This window comes from Limanda limanda, chromosome 5, assembly GCF_963576545.1.
Source record: "Limanda limanda chromosome 5, fLimLim1.1, whole genome shotgun sequence".
In the NCBI taxonomy this organism is placed as follows: Eukaryota; Metazoa; Chordata; class Actinopteri; order Pleuronectiformes; family Pleuronectidae; genus Limanda; species Limanda limanda.
In genome coordinates, this window is record NC_083640.1 from 13,185,343 (window position 1) to 13,204,731 (window position 19,389).

The following is a 19,389-nucleotide window of genomic DNA, read 5'->3' on the forward strand; positions in this document are numbered from 1 at the left end:
GCAACACAGGCTTTAATCTAACCACTATCAACAGTGGCTTATTACCTTTGTCTGGCACAAAGGGAAAACACTACAGAATAGGTACAGAATGGACTTCTGCCTGTATCATCTATATCTTAAACTCCGGTCTAAGCTATTTCTTTTATTTTATTCACAGTTCTTCCCATGTGGATTAAAAGATTGGAGTAATAACCAATAAGCGTTTGTTTGATCTTAACTTCTTTGTGTTAATTAAAGATCAAACAGAATATTCTGTCGATATCCGAGACATTTGATGTAACCAAGTGTGACTGATGCAAATTTTATGCAATTTGATATATTCCCACACGGGGTAATTAATCCGTATAGTCTTTTTAGACTACTGGAATACAGATGCTGCACATGTCACATGAAGACTCTTTCTCCAAATCTGTTAAAAAACAGTAACTGGAAAATCAAACATGTTATAATCTGTAGGAGCAGCTGTGTCATTGTTTTACCATTTGTCTGTTTGTCTGTGTGTATGTGCTTTTGTCTGTTTATTTGTTTATGTGCTTCTTCCTGTGCTCATGTGACTTTGTGCTATTGTCAAGTCCTTTGGGTTTATTTACTTTGCCCATTATACTGCTTGTGTGTTCTTGTCTGTAACAATGTGCTTGTATGTGCTTTTGAATGTTTTTTTATATGCCATCAACCTGCCAGGGACTGCTAATTAAAATTATCCTGGTTAGTTATATCTGGCACATTTAAATGATGGACCAAAGTGCTCATGTTTATCAAAGTGCCTGTTTGTCCTTTAATAAAACTGCGATGGCACTCATTAGAGTGTTTACCTCTGCCAAGGCCCGGCAGTCCCCATACGAAACCACAATTCACTGGATCAGAACTTTTATTTGGATCTTCACCAAATTCCATTCACTCATAAATATCAGTCAGTAGCAATCCCCTAAATATGGTGGCTACCACGAGGCAAACACAAACCCTGCAGTTGTCTATTTCTAGTCAGTCCTTGTTATAATAAGTTAAACAAATGCAGAGAAAAAAAGCAGCATAAAAAGCAGCAAGCCAGGTTGGGATGACAAAAATCACCGTAAAAGAGAAACTGGGATGAACACGTAAGACCGAAACCTTTCAAAACATGTGAATCATCTGCTCTGAAATGGAAATAAATAATCTGTGTGAGCCACAGCTTCCTGTCATTCAACAGGAAACCTCCTCTCCCCACAGAGCAGCGAGGATTATCCTCTGTGCCTCACGATTCTGGTTCAAATTCATAGCTGGCTTCAGCTGTCAAGACATGTAATAGTTAAATGTGTGTGCGCACTGAGGGGTGTCTGCGCCAGGACTTGCTGGCACTAATTTTTCATCCTGTTCATTTCTTGAATATATATATTTTTTTCTATATAAAATGTGTCAGATTGAAAGCATGATTTATGGGCAGACAACACTTTGTAAACACGTGTTTCGGGGGAACACTACAGCACTGTCACAGTGTCACAATGATTCAACCTCTCCTCCTCCTTTTCAAAGTCAGCACACAGGTCTCCCTCATGACGATGCTGACAGGACACCTTCAGGCAGCGATGTACTCACGGCCAGGTGGCGAGAAGGCCGCGGTCCAACAGGACTGCTCACAGCTCGGCTGAGAGGAACCATATGTCTCTTCTCTGAAGTCTGCCCATGTCTGGGGACTGCCAAGCCATTAGGCCAATCTCCCATATGTGTCTTAATACTGCTAAGCACCAGGTTTGCTTATGTAAGTTTGCCTTTAGAGGAGAAATGGCCACAGGAAGGTTCACAGCGTGGTGGTATTCAACTTCTTTACAAAGCTTAAGTTTACTTCCTTATGGCAGATTATCAACTAATCACAAGCCATCACAGCTATATGATCTGAAAAATCACAGGAGCAAATCAGCAGCCCCTGTTGTAATTTTGACAGGATTAAAATAGTATTAACTAAATTCTCTTGTATACACTAATATGTAAACTAATTTTCCATCAGAATCAATAAAGAACAAGGCTGACTGTCACTTTATCACGATATTGCATATACATGCATTGAGACTAGATACACACAGCTTATTATCCATATCCACACAAAAATTAAATTAAATCTCTCTCTCTCTCTCTATCCATCTATCCGTCTATCTATCTATCTATCTATCTATCTATCTATCTATCTATCTATCTATCTATCTATCTATCTATCTATCTGTCTATCTATCTGTCTGTCTGTCTGTCTGTCTGTCTGTCTGTCTGTCTGTCTGTCTGTCTGTCTGTCTGTCTGTCTGTCTGTCTGTCTGTCTGTCTGTCTGTCTGTCTGTCTGTCTGTCTGTCTGTCTGTCTGTCTGTCTGTCTGTCTGTCTGTCTGTCTGTCTGTCTGTCTGTCTGTCTGTCTGTCTGTCTGTCTGTCTGTCTGTCTGTCTGTCTGTCTGTCTGTCTGTCTGTCTGTCTGTCTATTGATCGATCGATCAGAAATCACAACAAACTCAGATCGTATTTCCTGAACACTGGTGGGAGCAGCTGGTGAGCTGAGCGTTGTTCCGCTTCCCGTTGCCATGAAAACACTTCAGCCAATCAGAGACGATCTTGCAGGAAGCTTCAGAGACAGTAGCCAATTGGAGACTCCGTTGTTGAGCAATCGAGTGGTTTTCAAACGGCAAAGCAAGCTCTGTTTTAAACTGACGAATAACTTGTGGACAGGGAGCAGTGAGGCAGCCTGTGGGAACTAGCAGCAGTGTTTACATCTGTCAGGTAAACACGTCCGGGAACAGCTTGGTTATAAATTAGCGGATCGTTGTTAACAGCGGGAACTAGTCGCTGCACAGATTTAGTCCGATTACGTTACAGCAGCTGAGAAGGAAGCGTGTCGTGGTCAGTGCAGATTTAAGGTCATGACCTGGGTATCGAAAAGGGGAGCAAACTAACTAACAGTCTCATGTTTCATCTAACTGCTTTATTGGCTGTTTTAAACTTATGTACGGTTTTTAATGTATCTCAAATTATATCTCACATATTAAAGAGCCGATTAGTTGTCTGTTAAATGTGCGACCCTAAAGTTACCTCCCGCTTCTGCAGTTACATACTGAGCCCCAGATTATCCTTGTTGTGCATTTGTCACTGCTGTGTAGAAGCTGCACTTGAAGTCTCGGTTGTGTTTTCACAATCAGAAGGGAACTTCCGTGTTGTGTCAAATGTTTGTATACTGAATATCATGTTACTGAACATTATATGCGATCATGTGTTTGTTATTTGAACATTAGGGAACCGTTTTCATCTTTCTTTTATCAAGTCCCACTTTACAGTTTAGTTCCACATGTGATGGGAATTTGACCTTGTGAGACTTCTGAAATAAAGAGATTCGAGAGTACTAGTCGTTTAAGAGGATTTTATTCCTTGCAAGGAAGGTCAGACAGTCGTACAGTGTGCGAAGAGAAGTCTGCAGAGGGAATGACAGAGAAACAGTTGCAGGCGTATGCTTTTTAGACAGGTGCAGTGAAGAGATGTGTGTGTGTGAAGAGTTGAACTGTTGAACTGTGAGTGTGTGTGTATGTGTCTACTATTCGTTGTGAGAACTCTGTGTGTGAGAAGTACTGTCTGGGTTGTGAGAACTACATGTTTGAACTGAGTGAATATTAAAATCTCAGGGGAGATTATATATAGTGTGGTATGATGGTAAAATGTTCCATACATGCCTCCCTTTTGATCATAAAATGATCACAACATTAGATACAAAATGTACCTGCAGTAAGCACATATTATATCTAAGGGTGAAAATCAAGTTACATTCTTAAGCAGTCTTTATCTTCCAATTCTAAAAATAACAAAAAATCACAAAGAATTTCTGTGTGGAAAAGTTTTTTTAGTCACTCCAAATTTGTTCTCTATTTAGTTAAGGGTATATCATTTCACAGTACCAGTTTTACTTGGATATGTGTAACAGTGCAAGGAAACCTCTAACTTTGTGCAATAAAATAAATAAAATATAACAAATAATATGGCTGATGGTCTCGATAGCGAATTTTGTTGGATTATATATTGTCATAACTCTAAAACCATTTTAGGAAAAATTATATTATAACATATCATGCAAGTTCACCTTTTCAAAGAGCAATGAACATTACTCAGTCTGACATTTGAATTTGATTTAGAAATATTGAAAAATCTTTGATGAATAAAACATAAACAGATAAAACAAACATCTAATAAAATAATAAAATAATAAAATAAACAACTCACAACTAAAACACCAGATAAGATGGACTCTCTAGTCCAGTTAACATAAATTGCTCTTGAATACATAAACACATTTGACACAGGATATGTGTTACCAGCTCAGTAAACTGCTTCTCTAATTGAATTGTTAAAATACAAAACATTAATATTTTACATTACAAAATTATTGGGACAATTACTAACTGAACTTTTTACCATCACAACCTTGGGATAAGAACAGTTTAAAAATCACATCAAATAGGAGCGCTAAAATTGATTAAAAAAAAGATTTCAGAAATCATGGAAAACTGTAGGGATTTGCCTCAAGTAGAAACAAACATTGATGGCCTCCCCCACAGGGGTGAAGTCCTGCTATCTCCATCGTCATTTACATTATCTGCATGTTTCTCTTTGCTCATATGGAACTCAGAGGTGCTAGTCGCGTCTTTGTTCTTCTGCGTCGGACAAGTCTTTGTTCTTCTGCGTCTGTCGTCTATGATCTTCTGAGTCAGTCATGTCTTTGTTCTGCTTCGGTCTAGTCTCAAATTGCAATTTAGATTTTTCCCGTGAAACATAAGAGTGCGTGCTTGTGAGTAATGGCTGATTACTCCTGCTTTTCGTAATGATTCAAAAACTGGAGTAATGCCTATAATGGCTTCAGTTTTCAATGGATATTGCTGTTGGCAGGGCCTGAAATCCGATTTAGGCGTTATAACTGCAGTTTGAGCAACGTCAACGTCATGTTCGCCTTGAGCCCACAGTGTCTTAGGGATTTCCTGTAGAGCGGAGATGTTTGCAACATCTATTTGAGATAAAAAGGATAAGTCGCCGACATTAAAGGTACCAGTTGAACCGTTTTATATGCATGCAGTTGGGGGGAATATAGTATGGATGCATTCTTAGTAGTTTTCCAATCAGTGGCTATTTGACTTTTTTTTTTAGCAAAGAGTCTGTCCATTTTTTTTTTGTCAACTTTAGCAGGTGAGATGTGTGCATTGGAGTCTGAGACTTGAAACATTTCAGACTGTTTTTCTGATAAAGTAGAAAAAAGCTAATTAAAGACACAGACACATGCTGAAGGCCTCTTGGACACAGGTTGAAGGCTTCTTTGAAGTCTTGGTGGTGGGACACAAACCTAGTCAGATCTGTGGCTCTAGTGTCATCTTAACAGTTTCAAAAGCAGAAATAATATGCATAAGCAGAGATCATATATAGTGTGGTATGATGGTAACATTTTCCATTACACACATGTATGTTCTTTATACAGTAACCTATGTAGAAATGAGTAACTAAGTTTTGTCTGTCTGCTGTTTACTCTTAATGAAAATGATAATGTGTTACTAACATAGAGGGTTAGACACTGGGACCTGACGTTAGCTCACGCTGTTGTTGTTGTTTCATTGACCTGTCATGTATGTGTATGTGTAGATGTCATCAGACGAGGAGGAACCAACCAGTCCTGACCTGCCCAAGGACTCGGATCATGGCAGCTCTGTGTCCTCTGAGCTTCAGGTGATAAAATAAACAAACCACACTTTTACAGTTCCTGTGCTTTTATACACATTGAAGTCAACTCGGGCCAGTCATACCAGTTTAAAGGTAGACCCAGTTTCAACCAAAGATGAAGTCCACTTACAAAGGAAATACTCATGAATTATCTTATTAGATCAGCCGGTTGCATGGTAAAGTATTTTAACTGTGGTTAGTGAATTTAAGTAGAAGTCAAAAGTTGTGACATCAGGTGATGTTTCAATAGGGACAGTAACTTTAACTTTCATTGTAGTTTTCACTTACCAGTAAGTTTGGTTTTGATCCACACTCCTATACACTCTTTGTATGTCAAAATTGAAGATGATGACTGACATGTCATCGTAACCAATTGGCTTGATTGCTACATAAAATTCTATCAAACTATGAAAATAAAAGCAAGTTTCTAAAAAAAACAGCCTCCGTAATAGTTATCATAAAACACTTGAGCCCACTGGTCTTCTTTTCTGTTTCTGGATCAACAGGATGAGTATGAGGAGCTCCTCCGCTCCGCCGTGGTCACTCCTAAGTTTGAGACGCTCACCACTGCTCACTTGCAGCGGCTGAGCGTCTCGCATCTGTCTGCAGAGAGTCGGAAGTCCCAGAGAAAAGATGACACAAAATCCCAGCTCCCAGCAGGTATCGTAGGTTCCCCTCGTGTGCAGGTCACACTCGTACACACATCTCGCTAAGCCCCTCTGACAGAAACACAACTTGAGCCCCCATCAGATGATCATCCATCAAATAGGATGATCATCCATCAAATAGGAAATGGCATCACAACATGAAAAAGAAATTGTATTTATCAGCCCCTTTTTTGTTTTTTTTCCAGCTTGTGAACCAGTCTAGTCAAGATATACATGATATCAGTCTGTCAGATTGTACCCCCCCAATCTCTGTTCCCTACGATGCCTGCATGTTAAGCAGCCCAGCACTCTCCCCCGCTAGCTCTCGCTCCAGCTGCAGCTCTTATTGGAGGTTTAGTGCTTTAACTGTCATGGAGTAATGCACAGGGATGGAGAAAGCAGACGGGCTGATTGGTAATGATCTCCTGGCGCCCTGCCCGTACTGCTCTTTAGAGTGCAGGCTCTCTCTCTTCTCCCTGCAGTATTCAATTAAGATATTGACATAAATGCATTCCTGGATGAGGACCGTACTCACCTTAATCAGCATTCTTTCCATTACCTCTTTTTTTCTGAAACGGTCCTTTGTTTTCCAATCTTTTACTTTTACTTAATTCTACTCACTTATCCCATGTCAAAGTGTCCTCTTTGTCTTTTTACCTTTGCGACTTTCTTGCTGACTCCCCTCCCTCAGCTCTCTTTTCTCTGCCCTCAGGTACTTCCGCGGAAGCTAAAGACGGGAGGCACTCTAGCAGGAGTGTGAGATCAACACAGGCCTCACCCTTGGTTGTTGAGCCCCCCACACACTCCAGAGAACCTAATGGTAAAAATGAATCCAAACTACAAAGAAGCAAAATCCTTATATGTGCTATCTAACCATATATTAATTTCTTTTAAATGTAAAATAAGCTCAGAAATATCTAGACCATCTAGTTGCCTAATTTCTAGTGACACTCTGTCTGTTTTTCTCTTTACCTCTCAGCTGAGGAGATGGTGGGTCACTCGTCTAGCAGGGGGTCACTGCTCTCAGACGGTGCCTCTGACAGGTTGCAGGCGGCGACTAAGAGGTCCAGGCCAAACAGCCCGGACCCCCTCGCTTCGACTGTGACGGAGATGTTTATCTCGGAGGAGAGCATCGGCAAGATGGAGAACATTCTGGACACGTGGAGTAACAATCTGAAGGTTGATCTGCTCTCTCATCAATTTACTGGCTCTTACTTGCTGTCTGTTTAAGAGCGGACCATAAATAATATTGTGTGGCTATATTTAGGTGCTCTGACGTAGCTGAGTAATAACTTCTTGAACGTGGTGTGCATAAAATAGCAGGGATGGGTTTTTAGATGCAGCAGTTGGCAGCAAAATAAGGCAGAGCTGACATGTTTGTTCTTAATGAATTGAAGCCATGACATCAAATTGTTAATTTACTTTGAAAACTGGTATTTTAATCATAATTAAGAGTTGTGCATAAGTGGTCAAATCTATGGTGCAGTTTTGACAGATTAATGAAGCCTAAATAGAGCAATCTTAAAAGCAAATAATTAAATGACGCTGTATCTGAAACATATATTTAGTGTTTCAGACGTACATTTACAAAACAAAGTAGCGAATGATGGAAAAAGTTTCAGATAATAAATCGGCAATTGTAATTACTTCCCATAGAATAAAACTAACTAACAAGAAGAGCTGTGGAACAGGTACATTGACAGTGGCAGTGAGGAAGAGGTCAAAGCTTATAAAGGGAATGTACATGTGTTTGAGTCTCTCTAAATTGAATGACAGTTCAACTCTTCGTGGAAGCAGTGACCTTCTAATTGGGTTTCCCAGTGGAGTGACTTCTGGAGGATGTGGGCGTCCTTCCTGCCCTTTTCTCCTGATCTTGTACAGCTCATTCATGAAGGGCAGATGACAACCAACGATCTGCCAAGCAGAGCTAATAAAAGAGTAGAGCTGGCCTTGGGAAAAGTCAATAGAGAACAATGGACTGTAGTAGAGGGTGTTGAGAATTTTTTGTTTATGAACCATGTTTACATTTGTGGTACGATTTAGTCTGTAAAAACCTTTTTGGATCTTATGCAGTTTGCACATAGAAGCCTGAAAATGAAGCTGCACCTCAGAATCCAATTCTATGCCAAGGTATTGTTAGACATTTCAAAAAATGAATCCAATGAAAAAAACTTAGGATGAAACCTGCTCTGTTCATGCAGTTTCTGCTTCCTGTCAGTGACAAACCCTCCTGCTCATCTGTTCATCTTATTATGAAACAACTTCACTTGTGTGTATTTTTGTCCATGATTGCTAATGCGGTGAAATGAACACACCATGACTGTCCCACTGTCCTTTTTCCCGATTAGTCAAATGTGATGAGGGAGCTGCGGAGGTGGAAGCATGTGTTTGCGGAGCAACACAAGCTGGAGATGAAGCAGGAGAAGGAGAGGTGTGCCGCACAGCAAGCTGGCCTGAAGGCAGAGCTGGACAGCCTGAAGGAGCTGCTCCACACCTATGAGACATCAAACCAGAGAAAAGATGAGGTGACTGCACGTGGATTCACTTCCTCTAGTACATGATGTGGTTTGTTGGATTAATATCCAAACTGAGGTTTAATTTACAGTTGTTTTCATTGTTGTGAAGTTTTAGTGTAGGGCTGAGAAGGCTTAATACATGACTTAGCCTCTTCCATTTATCCTTTGCTAACTTGCACTTTTTGTCTTTAATGCTTATGAACATTTAACAAATTAATGATAACATAATAACGTTTGTACTGACTTGCTGTGTGTCCTCCCTCAGGTGATTGGGAACCTGAGCCAGGTGTTGGACAGACAGAAAGAAAAGCTCGAAAAGATGGGGGCTTTCACACATTGGAGACTTCGACACAACGAGGCCAAAGGAGAGGTACATAGTTCAAATCGATATTCACAGTGGGGTTGGTTGTGGGTTTTTGTGTCGATTTCATTGCCTTTTTAAATGCAAGGAGCATATTTACAGAATCCTTTAAATGGCTGACATGTTTGCTCACTCTCAGTCTTTGTTGTTCGTTTAAGTTTCAAACTCTCACATCTTGAACAATACACACTTGTCTTTGTTCTTTTCATAGTTTACTCATTACCATATTCTTTGTCTCTAATTTGTATTAATTAACTATTTATTTATGTATATTCTTTGCATAAAGGAATGCAATAGTATTCTTAAAATTTCGAGATTACACTCAGTACAGTGTAATTTTTTATGACACAAATATCTTCTCTTACAAAATGTACACACCCGAAATTTTGTCAGTGCACTGATGAACTACCGTGTTTTTTTTCCTCCTGCATTTACAAAATGTCTGTTTCTTTCTTTAAAATGGAAAACTAATTGGGTGACTCATATTTTTGTCTAAGCTGCGATAAAGCGACCAACGCAAGAAAATGCACTGCACCTGCACAGAGAATGAATTATGGGTGTAATTATTCTCTGGTGAATATTTTCATGGTCTCGTGGTTTCTTCCTGCCAGGCTTATGCTGCTCAGGTAGCACAGCAGCACTACAATCAGCAGCTGAAGAAGAAGGTGTGGTTGGGCTGGCACGCTCTGACCCAGAAACACTGGAAGGTCAAGGTGGAGCAGGCTTGTCGCGCGAGGGCTGAAGAGGTCTGCGCTCAACTGTCTACTGAGTATGAGGCCAAGCTGGCAGAGGTAAACAAGGACCTGCGTACAGAACAGCAGGTGTTTGGTGATGCTGCAATGCTGAATTCATACTTGACTCAACCTCACAGATGTGTTTTACTGCATGAATCACAGCATCTGTTGTCAGTCAGTGACTCAGAGAGGAGTATCAGAGCTGAGTCACCTTCAGTGAAACCCACTGTAGCTACTAGGTTTGCTTTGTCTCTTACATAGATTTATATTTAAAGGTTAATTCAGTTACATGTTATAAATACATACAGTTTCAGCTTTTCAGTAAATAACAGCAACGCTAAAGTAAATTAAATGGTTGCAGTGAAATCACTATGAAGAAAATAGAAGTAAAGGTTTATTGAAGTGTTATTGATGGTGTTAAAGGTGAATATCAAGGGTGGGATACAGAGGCTCAAAATGAAAGTGCCATATAAACAGATAAATGAGTGGTTCTGTTCTCTGCTTCCTGTCTCCGCAGCACTGCGAGGCGATAGAAAGGGCTCAGGCCGAGATTCAGAGACTACGACTGGAGCGAGAGCGCTATGAGGAGTCCATGAAGAAAGCCTTCATGAGGAGCGTGTGTGCTCTCAACATGGAGGCTCTCAGCATGTTCAACGCCACAGAGGGACCGCCCGAGCCACCTCCAGCTCACGATCAGCACGGTCTGTAACAGACCTTTACACAAACCTATTTTTAGTGAATATCCATCTGTCCTCATCAGAGGAGCCACGACTAAACAAAAAGAGTTGTAACATATTGTTACCCTTCTCTCTGTGCTGTATTGATTTAACGCAGCTGTCATGTCGGAATCGAACGGACAAAAAAGACTGAAACCATTTCTCCATTAAACCTCAGCCTTTGTCCTATTGACAGTTTTGTAGATTGATGAATTAGAGGAGTAGACATGGACCTTTTTCCTTTTCTTGGTGTAATTTACTAACTTACTTAATGGTTTGATGAGTTAGACTCAGAGGTATTTTTTACAGGTTATAACCTGGATGTGGTACTGAACGGTACTGGATAAGTTCCAATGCAATATTTTAAAAATCATTATTTTGTAAGATGTAAATGCTGTGAATACTTGGTTAATTACAATACAGGATATTTGACAATAGGATATATTCAGGATAAATGACATATCAGTTCCCTAAACTGCCTGAAATGATACATAACGTTCTTGGCTGAGGTAAGAAGCAGACGATGACACTTCTTTATTCGGGAGTATCCCAAATATGAGGTGCAACGCTTTTATGGTTCACAGAGCATTTAGGTGGCAGTAATATAGTGTTTATTAGCCTAGTTCTTGACCTAAACGCTCACTCTGCAACATTTGGCCACAATGTCCAACTGAAAGCAACCAGGATAGATTAATGGGTTCATGATGGTTTTGCACTCGTTAGCTTTTTCCACCAAAAGTCAGGATTCCTCAGATCAGGTACAAATTCTACTCCGGTGTTCAAACAAAAAATGTTGGGCTGCACAATAAATTCTGTGCAGAGTTCTTGACTTTTTAGAATTCATGCCGCACAGATCACTGGGCCACTCTTTTTATGACACATGTCTGCTGAAGTTGAATCTCACTGTCCCACTATCTTGTACAAATGAACTCAGGCGTGCGTTTCTGTTCATCCATTTGCTTTCAGCTGTAATGAGTCTTGCAACCTGAGATGTATTTGACTATGTAACTGTCAAACAGGGCTGTTAATTAAATATTAATTTCTATTTCTTTGAGTCTTAATTCATGTTTATTATCTCTCATTACTTGCACATCTTTGCCAACCAGACTAACTCAAAATGAATTGGCTTGATGTGACTCTAAGTCTATTTCTTAAGTACAGATAGTTGAGAGGGGTTTTGGATTGATAATGGTCACCCACCTTTTTAATTTACCAGGGAGTGTGTAGTTGGCACTTTGCTCAGTTATACATTCAGTTATTATTACATATCTTCTAATGACAAAGAGACATCGAAGATTTGAATTTCAAACTCATACTCAAACTCACATGTCAGTTTTGAATCATCAATAAAGACAGCTATTCTAAAAGGAAATATCACATTGGTTGTTTTTTTTTTTTGCAAGATGCATGTCATCAAGATTTCATATTAAGTTGATTAGCACAGATTCAGAGCATTCGTCCAGCTTCATTTACGGTGGTTTTCTGTAACTGTAACAAACTTGTATCGAGAATATATTGTGTCAGAGTGTGACAGTGTATATACCTTTCTATTTTGTACAGATCCTCTGCCTCCCCAGGATGATCCTGGCTCTGCTGCACTGGCTCAACGTCAAGCGTATCCCATCTCTTCCACGCGGTTCAGCCCAGTTCACTTTGACCGCCCGGACCCCCCCTCCCATTGTGACGCAGAGGATATGGTGAGACCCTGACATACCTTTATTGACACCATAGCTCCTCTATGCCAAAGTTCAATTTCTTCTCAAATTTTACCTTCGTATACCAACAATTCTGTCGATACACTCAACTTACAAAGATGTAGGTAGATACCACTAAAACAGAAATTATTATATTTTGTTGTATTGTTTGCAACACAACATGTATTGTGTTGTTATTCTTTTTTAGTAAACCTCTTTTTATTTACTGTACTATGATGATCTGTTACTGGCACTACATCTCACTCCTCTTCCTTTTTTCACTGATGATCTCCCTTTTCAGTTGGGTCCTGGTGTCCCTCTTGCCAGATCAGAAGTTCCCCATCCCACTACAGTGGTGCACAACTTACTACCACTTGGGGGCGCTGCAAGTTCCAACAAACAGGTTAGCATTAGATTGTAGTCAGGCTACTGTCCACGATGCTCAGTAGTCACTAGGTTGACCAGCAAAAAAGATTAAATTCCATTTTGATGTGACTGTTGATTGTTTCAGGTCGGTGGTCGTGCTGTGACAGCCGGTCAACAAAAACCCCTGAAAACCATAACTGCTCGAGTCACAGGGAGAGCTGACATGAGTAAGACTGCACGCAGCAACCTGCAGGTGTCGGGTGTGGCTCCGCCCATGAGCTCTGTGACGGTTGAACGTCATCATCCTGTGACGCAGGTATGAAACAGTCTGCACTACTGCGAATAACTGTCTACGTTGTTTTATAATGCATTTACCTTTTCTTTTGTTTCTCTTTCATTCTCTCAGCTCACAATCGGTCAGGCCACGGCTGCAAAGTTTCCTCACTCCACCCAACATGGCCACAGCTCCACCGGAGGCCGAGGCCAATCCAGACCACAAACCAGCACGTGCCATGTACACTCCATCAAAGTAGTTGACTGACCACACACGCATATATGTCAGAAAGTGATGCTCACCTGGTTTAGAACTAAGATTAAACACACCCAATGCAGCTACTTTAGAAATTGTTATCCTGGCATTGGCCTCAGGTCCATTTTATATTGAAGTGTTGAATTTGCTCTTTGTCTCTACATTTGAAGTGAACATTTGTTTTTCACTTTCCTTCATGAATGTGAAATGCCATGGATGCAAATGCAAATGGACACAGGTGTTAAGAACTGCACATGTGGATGTTTTTAGTTATGAATAATGAACAGTGGCAGAGTTAAGTATTACAACATTTATTTCAGTGAATGTTTTTAATATAAATTATGCACAGGTGAGGTTGTCATGTGTAAAACCACATCATTTTAAATATTTGTGCTGATGATGATACTGATGATTTCTACTGAGACCAAAGGTTGTTGACTGAACCCAAGCCATTTGTCCATTATTTGATGCACAATCTTTTTTATATATATAAATAAATTATTTCGGGAGTAGATGAAGTTGATGTAAACATGGAGTAAATGTTGTTCATCCTCATGATATGTTGCAGCTCTTATGGCTGACACTTTCTGCTTCCATCCGAATCTTATCTGTAAGACAAATCAACATTTCTGTTATGAACCTCCCACGGTTACAGAGCTTCATGTTTATATATTCTTAAGAATATTTCTTTTAAATAAAAGTTGATTCTACCTGCAGCTTTCCTGCTCCCTGTGAAGATGAGGCCCTGGTAGAGTTCTTTTGCTGGGTTTGTCTGAGCCAGCTGCTCACCGTGGAGCCAGATCAGCAGCATCCTGTTCCCATGCTCATGGTAGCTCTGCTGACCTGAGGACAAACACACAACACTGTACAGTAAAAAAATCACCCTCTGAAATCAACATGCATTGGAATAGAAAATAGAAAAATAAAATAGTCTGTTTGAAAAAAAAGTCAGCCATCTGAATCTCTAACAGAATATTTCAGTGAGTTGCCAGAAGCACAGTGAAAAATCCTGAAGGGTCATTGTGAGTCGTGACACCTGTCCACTGCTCCTCGATGGCCCACACTTGCTCCTTAGTGAAGTTCCAGTGTTCTGCCAGTTTCTTCCAGTCTCCCGGCTTCAGCAGCTCGTACGCCAGGCGCCAGGCCATGGAACGGATCTGCCTGGTATCATTGTGGTGGTCGAGTTTAAACGTTAGCGGATACTCGCTATGAACGCTCTCATTAAGCCCAGGGTTGCTCTGAAAGGGCAATTAAATCATGTCAGCAGATTGATAAAGGCCACCAGCCTCCGAGAACGCAAGGGGCCCGGGAAAGTGATTATTGGAAAGACAGTCATGCAGGTGATTCGCAAAATGAATGCCACACGTCAACATTTTGAAAGTCAAGAGTGGAAAAGGAATCGGGAATATCATTAATTACATTTTTGGCTGACAAATTAGATGTTTGAAGAGATTCAGAAATGTGACGTTAATAAATTAATCATTTGTAATGATCAGAATGATTGATTTTTACAGCTTCAAGAAAGGATAATAGCATATATGAAAATAGTAATTTCGTTATCTCTCACCAACTTCCAGTTGTAGTATCTCTCTGCTTTGATGATCATGTCCACAACAATCACCTCATTCGCTCTGGCTGCCACACCCAGAGCTGTTTTACCCTGCTACTCCACACCCAACACATACAGCAAAATACACAAACTTGAATTAGAACAATAATGAAAGATTTTTTTCCTATATTTTCAATGTAGCAACCTGATGTTATGCCTCAAGCTAGTCATTTAGTTGTTTTTTTTTCAACCATTTATCGTCTGATTGTGAGGACTTGATCAAGATAAAACAATGTGCATAAAAAGGGCACATATTTACATAGCAAATTTTGGTTTAAATTCTTACCCTGTCCTTGATTGTCAGATCCAGCCCAGCTTTAAGAAGCATGTCCACAACTTCTAACCTGGCCAGCTCTGCAGCAAGATGCATAACAGTCTGGGACCTCTAACAGTACAGACATATAACAGCACAACACATTACCCATGCACTTAAATGTTTGTTTACGTTGGCTGACACCTTATTTGAAGTGTGCTAGTGCAGTGATCAAACCTTATTGGTGACATTAATGTTGCAGCCAGCTTGCAGGAGAGAATGGATGACAGGGATGTGACTGTTGATCACTGCCAGGTGGAGAGGAACCTCTAGGTGCTGAGGGCAAAAACATCCTGTTACATGAGTCCAGAAGGGAATGAGTCAATAATAAATATTAATTATAATAAAATTACAATGATAGGCATCCGGACAGTGGATTAGCTACAGCACAACTGATGTGTGCGTGCGTTTTCAGAAAACTTCACTGAAAGAGCTCACTATTGCCACCTAGGTTGTGTTTGCTCACCTGATTCTGAAAGTCAGTTTCGGCTTGGTATTCTAACAGGACTTGGACAAGAGATCTGTCTCCTCTCTCTGAAACTGGGTGGAGAGCGCAGCGGTTGACCTACAGGAGAAGGGAGCCGTGTCATTAAAAGCAGCAGGACACTAGAGAGGGATTAGAGCATCAGTAAAGGACATTACTGTACCGTTGTGGCGATGTTGGGGTCACAGCCGGCCTCCAGCAGGGCCAGCACACATTCTTCATGAGCGTTGTCTGCAGCCTGGTACAGAGCTGTCTCACCATCCTGTGTCACAGAGGATCCATCAGTTAAAAGTACCGGTGGTGCTGGATGACCCTTTTTATATGGTCATGACTGTGATTGTCAGCAGAATCTGTCCAGCAGAACATCCAGCATCCCCAGTCAGAGCGGGAGTTTAATCCACAGCACTGTTTACTTTATTCTAGAATAATAACCAGCACATGTTTGATACATCTTAATTAATCCCAAAGTGGAGCCACCACGCTGCACTGGATCAGCCCCGGAGCACACACTCGTCACAAAGCACACCGTGATAGAGAGCATGTTAACACTGATTGTCTACCATGTTGACTTCATCCCGGGTATCAAAGCTCAGCAGCAGCAGATGTTGGGCGTCCAAGTGGCCGTTCCTGGCAGCTAAGTGCAGGGGAGTGTCGCCTCTCTGACAGAAGGGAGGGAGGGAAACCGCTCGTATCAAAGAGTGTTTGACTTTCAGCTCTCCAGCAGGTGTGTCACAGAAACATGCACTCAGGCAGAAGGGTGTTTAAACAGGAGCAACACTCACACACACAAACACACCTTGTTGGGCTTCATGGAGGCCATTTCATATGGATTCATCAGCATCTGTAACATGTCAACACATCCGTGCTCTGCCGCCAACGCAAACGCCTGGTGCCCTGTCTGAAATATAAGAGTCAGGGGTACAATTGAAGCGTTTAGTGGGTTGTTCCTTGGTCGTCCTTTGTGAGTCTTATGTTGCTTAAAAAAAATTAGGCTTATGTTGATACCAGGTCATCTTTGTCCAGTTCTTTCATCTGTAGATCATCTACAATATATTCAACTATTTCAGTGTGGTTGTTGATGGCAGCACAGTGCAAAATGTTCAGTCCGTCCTGAGGCAGAAGACAAATAGAACTAAATTATTAAATTTTAATTAGACATTGTAAGTGTCGAACGAAATTTAACTTGAATTGAACCAGGAAACAAAAGGATGTTTTGATAATACTAAACTTTTTTAAAGTCCAATAATTAAAAACCAGACAAGGCAGATGACTAAAAGGACATTGGTTACATATTAGATAAAGCAGTTAAAAAAATGAACTAAACAAATAAGAGCCGTATAATTTAGTGCAAATCAAACATTCCTAAGAGCTCAGTGACCAGGAAGGCACATACATGCTCAATAATTCTGAAGTGCATTTCAAGGTTGGGCCGTATAAGTGAGTAATAAAATGTCAAAGTTAATTTGAAAGGGGTGATATGCTCATGCGTCTTGCTCAACAGAAAAGTACATGTGTGTCCGCCTTGAGGTTTGTTCTTCTTTTACCTCGTTCTCGACCTTCTGCTCAGCTCCGGCCTGCACTAATAATTTCAAGATCTCCAAACTGCCAAACCAGGCAGCTAGATGAATGGGTGCCACGCCGTGCTGTCAGACACAGAACACAAAGTGGAGAGTTATTGTTACTATCAATGTATGATGCTATCGTCACGCTCAACTCTTCACACGCACACATCTCAGTTCCTCTCACCTTGTCCTTCTGATCCACCTTGACCCTGCGCTGCAGAAGAAGCTGAACAGCCTCCTTGTTCTTGCCAGCCACTGCGTAGTGAAGGGCAGTCCTGTTGTGCTGAGGAAATCAACTCAGTAAAGTAAATCATTTGTTAAACCCTCGAAATGTTAAGTGGTATTATACAGTGTGGAGCAATGAGGTGCACAGGGGAGTTTGTTTTTATTAGACCCACCACATTCTTTGCGTTGGCATTCAGACCTCTCCCAAGGTTCTTCATGGTCTGCACATCATTCCTCTTCGCTGCTTTCATAAACTCCCTCTCTGAATCAAGCACTGCACAACACAACAGATATAAATATGTATATTCTATACAATTTATAGGTTATTTTATGGGGTTTTTCCCCCCTTTATTTTTTTTAATGTTTAGCTTGAACACACGTGTGGTCATATTATAGCAATTTATAAATGTATAAATAATTTATCCGATATTAAATAGTGGAGAGATGTTACTGGACATTAATATACTTCATAAAATGAGACAACCAATGGAGGTGTAAAAGTGAGTTGGGCACATACTTGCACATGAGTGTTCCTTGGTTCATCCATTCTGCTGAGAAACAACTGAAATACTGGGGAACACAGCTCTACTATCAGACCCACTACTCTCTCTCCTCTGTGACGGAACACTGATACCTAATGCGTCCAACAGCATTTCAGTATCTTAAAAGTTGGTCTTATTCAAACTGCAAGACTCACAATGAGAGGCTCAATGAGGTGATTAAGATTTAATCATTTGAACACATGTTGTGTCAAATTAATAATGGTAGAAATGTAACTGAGACACGGATACACTTGAGGCTTGATGTAAATGGTAAATGGATTTGTATTTATATAGCGCTTTTCTAGTCTGATGAAGACCACTCAAAGCGCTTTACAGTACAGTTTCACATTCACACACACATTCATACTTGCAGCACTTTGTTATTCTATGGGGGGCTATTGAGGGTTCAGCATCTTGCCCAAGGACACTTCGGCATGCAGATGGTTCAGACTGGGGATCGAACCGCCGACCTTCAGGTTGGAGGACGACCACTCTACCCCTCAGCCACAGCCGCCCCCGATGTCAATATAAAATGTACACATGTTAAGTTTTATTTGATCTCACTATAAGTTGATGGCGGATCGTCCTCTATTGTGTAAATGATGTGTAATGTTTGTGTTATGTGGTGTGTGCCGTCTTGTCTGTTTTCTAATGTGACATAAGTGTGAATGCAAATCCTCCAACCTTGCTGTGTACTATTGTGGTGATTTTTGGTTATAGTTATTCCAAGTCGCAGTTCATTTGAAGGGCTGTGCCCCGATGTTACTTTTATATTGATTGAATATATTGTCAGGAGCTCAACAGGTAAATGCTGTAAGTTAAATGACAGAGTGAGTGTAAAATGTTCATCGCCCTTTTGTACTCACACATCTCTTTGTTGTCAAAGCTCCTGTCGATGTCTTTGTCCGAGTTTTTGTTTAGTATGAAGTCAGAGAAGGCCCTCACATCCTCCTCTCTCATCCACTTCCTGGGGTCCAGGTTCTCCTTGGTCGGGCTATGCTTCTTGATAACCGCCCTCAAAGCCAAAGCTTTCCTCTCCATTTGGAAGCTCTTTAAATTTCCTTTACTTAGGCGGACTTAGTCTAATGCTACAAACCGTGTGTAACTTCTTGGACAACAAAACACCCGAGGAGAAAAGAAACACAAAATAAAGAAGAGAACGTCAACAGCAAACGTTGAAATGTGAGTGTACTCCAGCTTCTTTCTAAACGCTGGAGGGCTGATCCTTGTTTGCTTCACCAGCTCCCACCCTTCAGAGGCTGGCTGCTGATAGTAAACGAGTGTATTTAACATGACTCGTCCCCTGTGCTCCGTGACTAGTGATCGGGAACATGATAATATTATTAGTATTAGACAACCCAGTTCAATGTTTACCAAAGATCAACACAAGG

The 19,389-nt window shown here is 40.8% G+C and overlaps 2 protein-coding genes across 2 annotated transcripts; one reads left to right on the plus strand and one right to left on the minus strand.

Annotated features, from left to right (window-relative positions):
• Positions 1 to 2,673: 2,673 nt before the first annotated feature.
• On the plus strand, positions 2,674 to 13,923 carry poc5 (POC5 centriolar protein homolog (Chlamydomonas)). Its single transcript, XM_061071996.1, has 13 exons — positions 2,674 to 2,733; positions 5,623 to 5,706; positions 6,207 to 6,360; positions 7,060 to 7,167; positions 7,327 to 7,526; positions 8,696 to 8,872; positions 9,129 to 9,233; positions 9,836 to 10,015; positions 10,476 to 10,659; positions 12,235 to 12,371; positions 12,670 to 12,771; positions 12,880 to 13,050; positions 13,141 to 13,923. The coding sequence occupies exons 2-13, from the start codon at positions 5,623 to 5,625 to the stop codon at positions 13,273 to 13,275; spliced, it is 1,737 nt and encodes a 578-aa protein (XP_060927979.1). The 5' UTR covers positions 2,674 to 2,733; the 3' UTR covers positions 13,276 to 13,923.
• Positions 13,816 to 19,039, minus strand: ankdd1b (ankyrin repeat and death domain containing 1B). Its single transcript, XM_061071997.1, has 15 exons — positions 18,865 to 19,039; positions 17,630 to 17,730; positions 17,416 to 17,514; positions 17,214 to 17,312; positions 16,675 to 16,779; positions 16,466 to 16,567; positions 16,230 to 16,328; positions 15,833 to 15,931; positions 15,652 to 15,750; positions 15,363 to 15,461; positions 15,159 to 15,257; positions 14,831 to 14,926; positions 14,300 to 14,501; positions 13,975 to 14,106; positions 13,816 to 13,871 (listed from the first exon to the last, which is right to left on the minus strand). Exons 1-15 carry the CDS (start codon positions 19,037 to 19,039, stop codon positions 13,816 to 13,818), a joined length of 1,662 nt encoding a protein of 553 aa, XP_060927980.1.
• Positions 19,040 to 19,389: the final 350 nt, after the last annotated feature.

What these genes read in the sequence shown, in the direction of transcription:
- poc5 (XM_061071996.1), top strand. Translation starts at nt 5,623, where the DNA reads ATGTCATCAGACGAGGAGGAACCAACCAGTCCTGACCTGCCCAAGGAC. An exon ending in CGTGGAGTAACAATCTGAAG is followed by an intron (nt 7,527 to 8,695) that starts GTTGATCTGCTC and finishes TTTCCCGATTAG; the next exon opens with TCAAATGTGATGAGGGAGCT. An exon ending in TCCAGCTCACGATCAGCACG is followed by an intron (nt 10,660 to 12,234) that starts GTCTGTAACAGA and finishes TATTTTGTACAG; the next exon opens with ATCCTCTGCCTCCCCAGGAT.
- ankdd1b (XM_061071997.1), bottom strand. Translation starts at nt 19,039, where the DNA reads ATGGAGAGGAAAGCTTTGGCTTTGAGGGCGGTTATCAAGAAGCATAGC. An exon ending in AAACTGACTTTCAGAATCAG is followed by an intron (nt 15,462 to 15,651) that starts GTGAGCAAACAC and finishes TTTTGCCCTCAG; the next exon opens with CACCTAGAGGTTCCTCTCCA. An exon ending in ATCTGACAATCAAGGACAGG is followed by an intron (nt 14,927 to 15,158) that starts GTAAGAATTTAA and finishes GGTGTGGAGTAG; the next exon opens with CAGGGTAAAACAGCTCTGGG.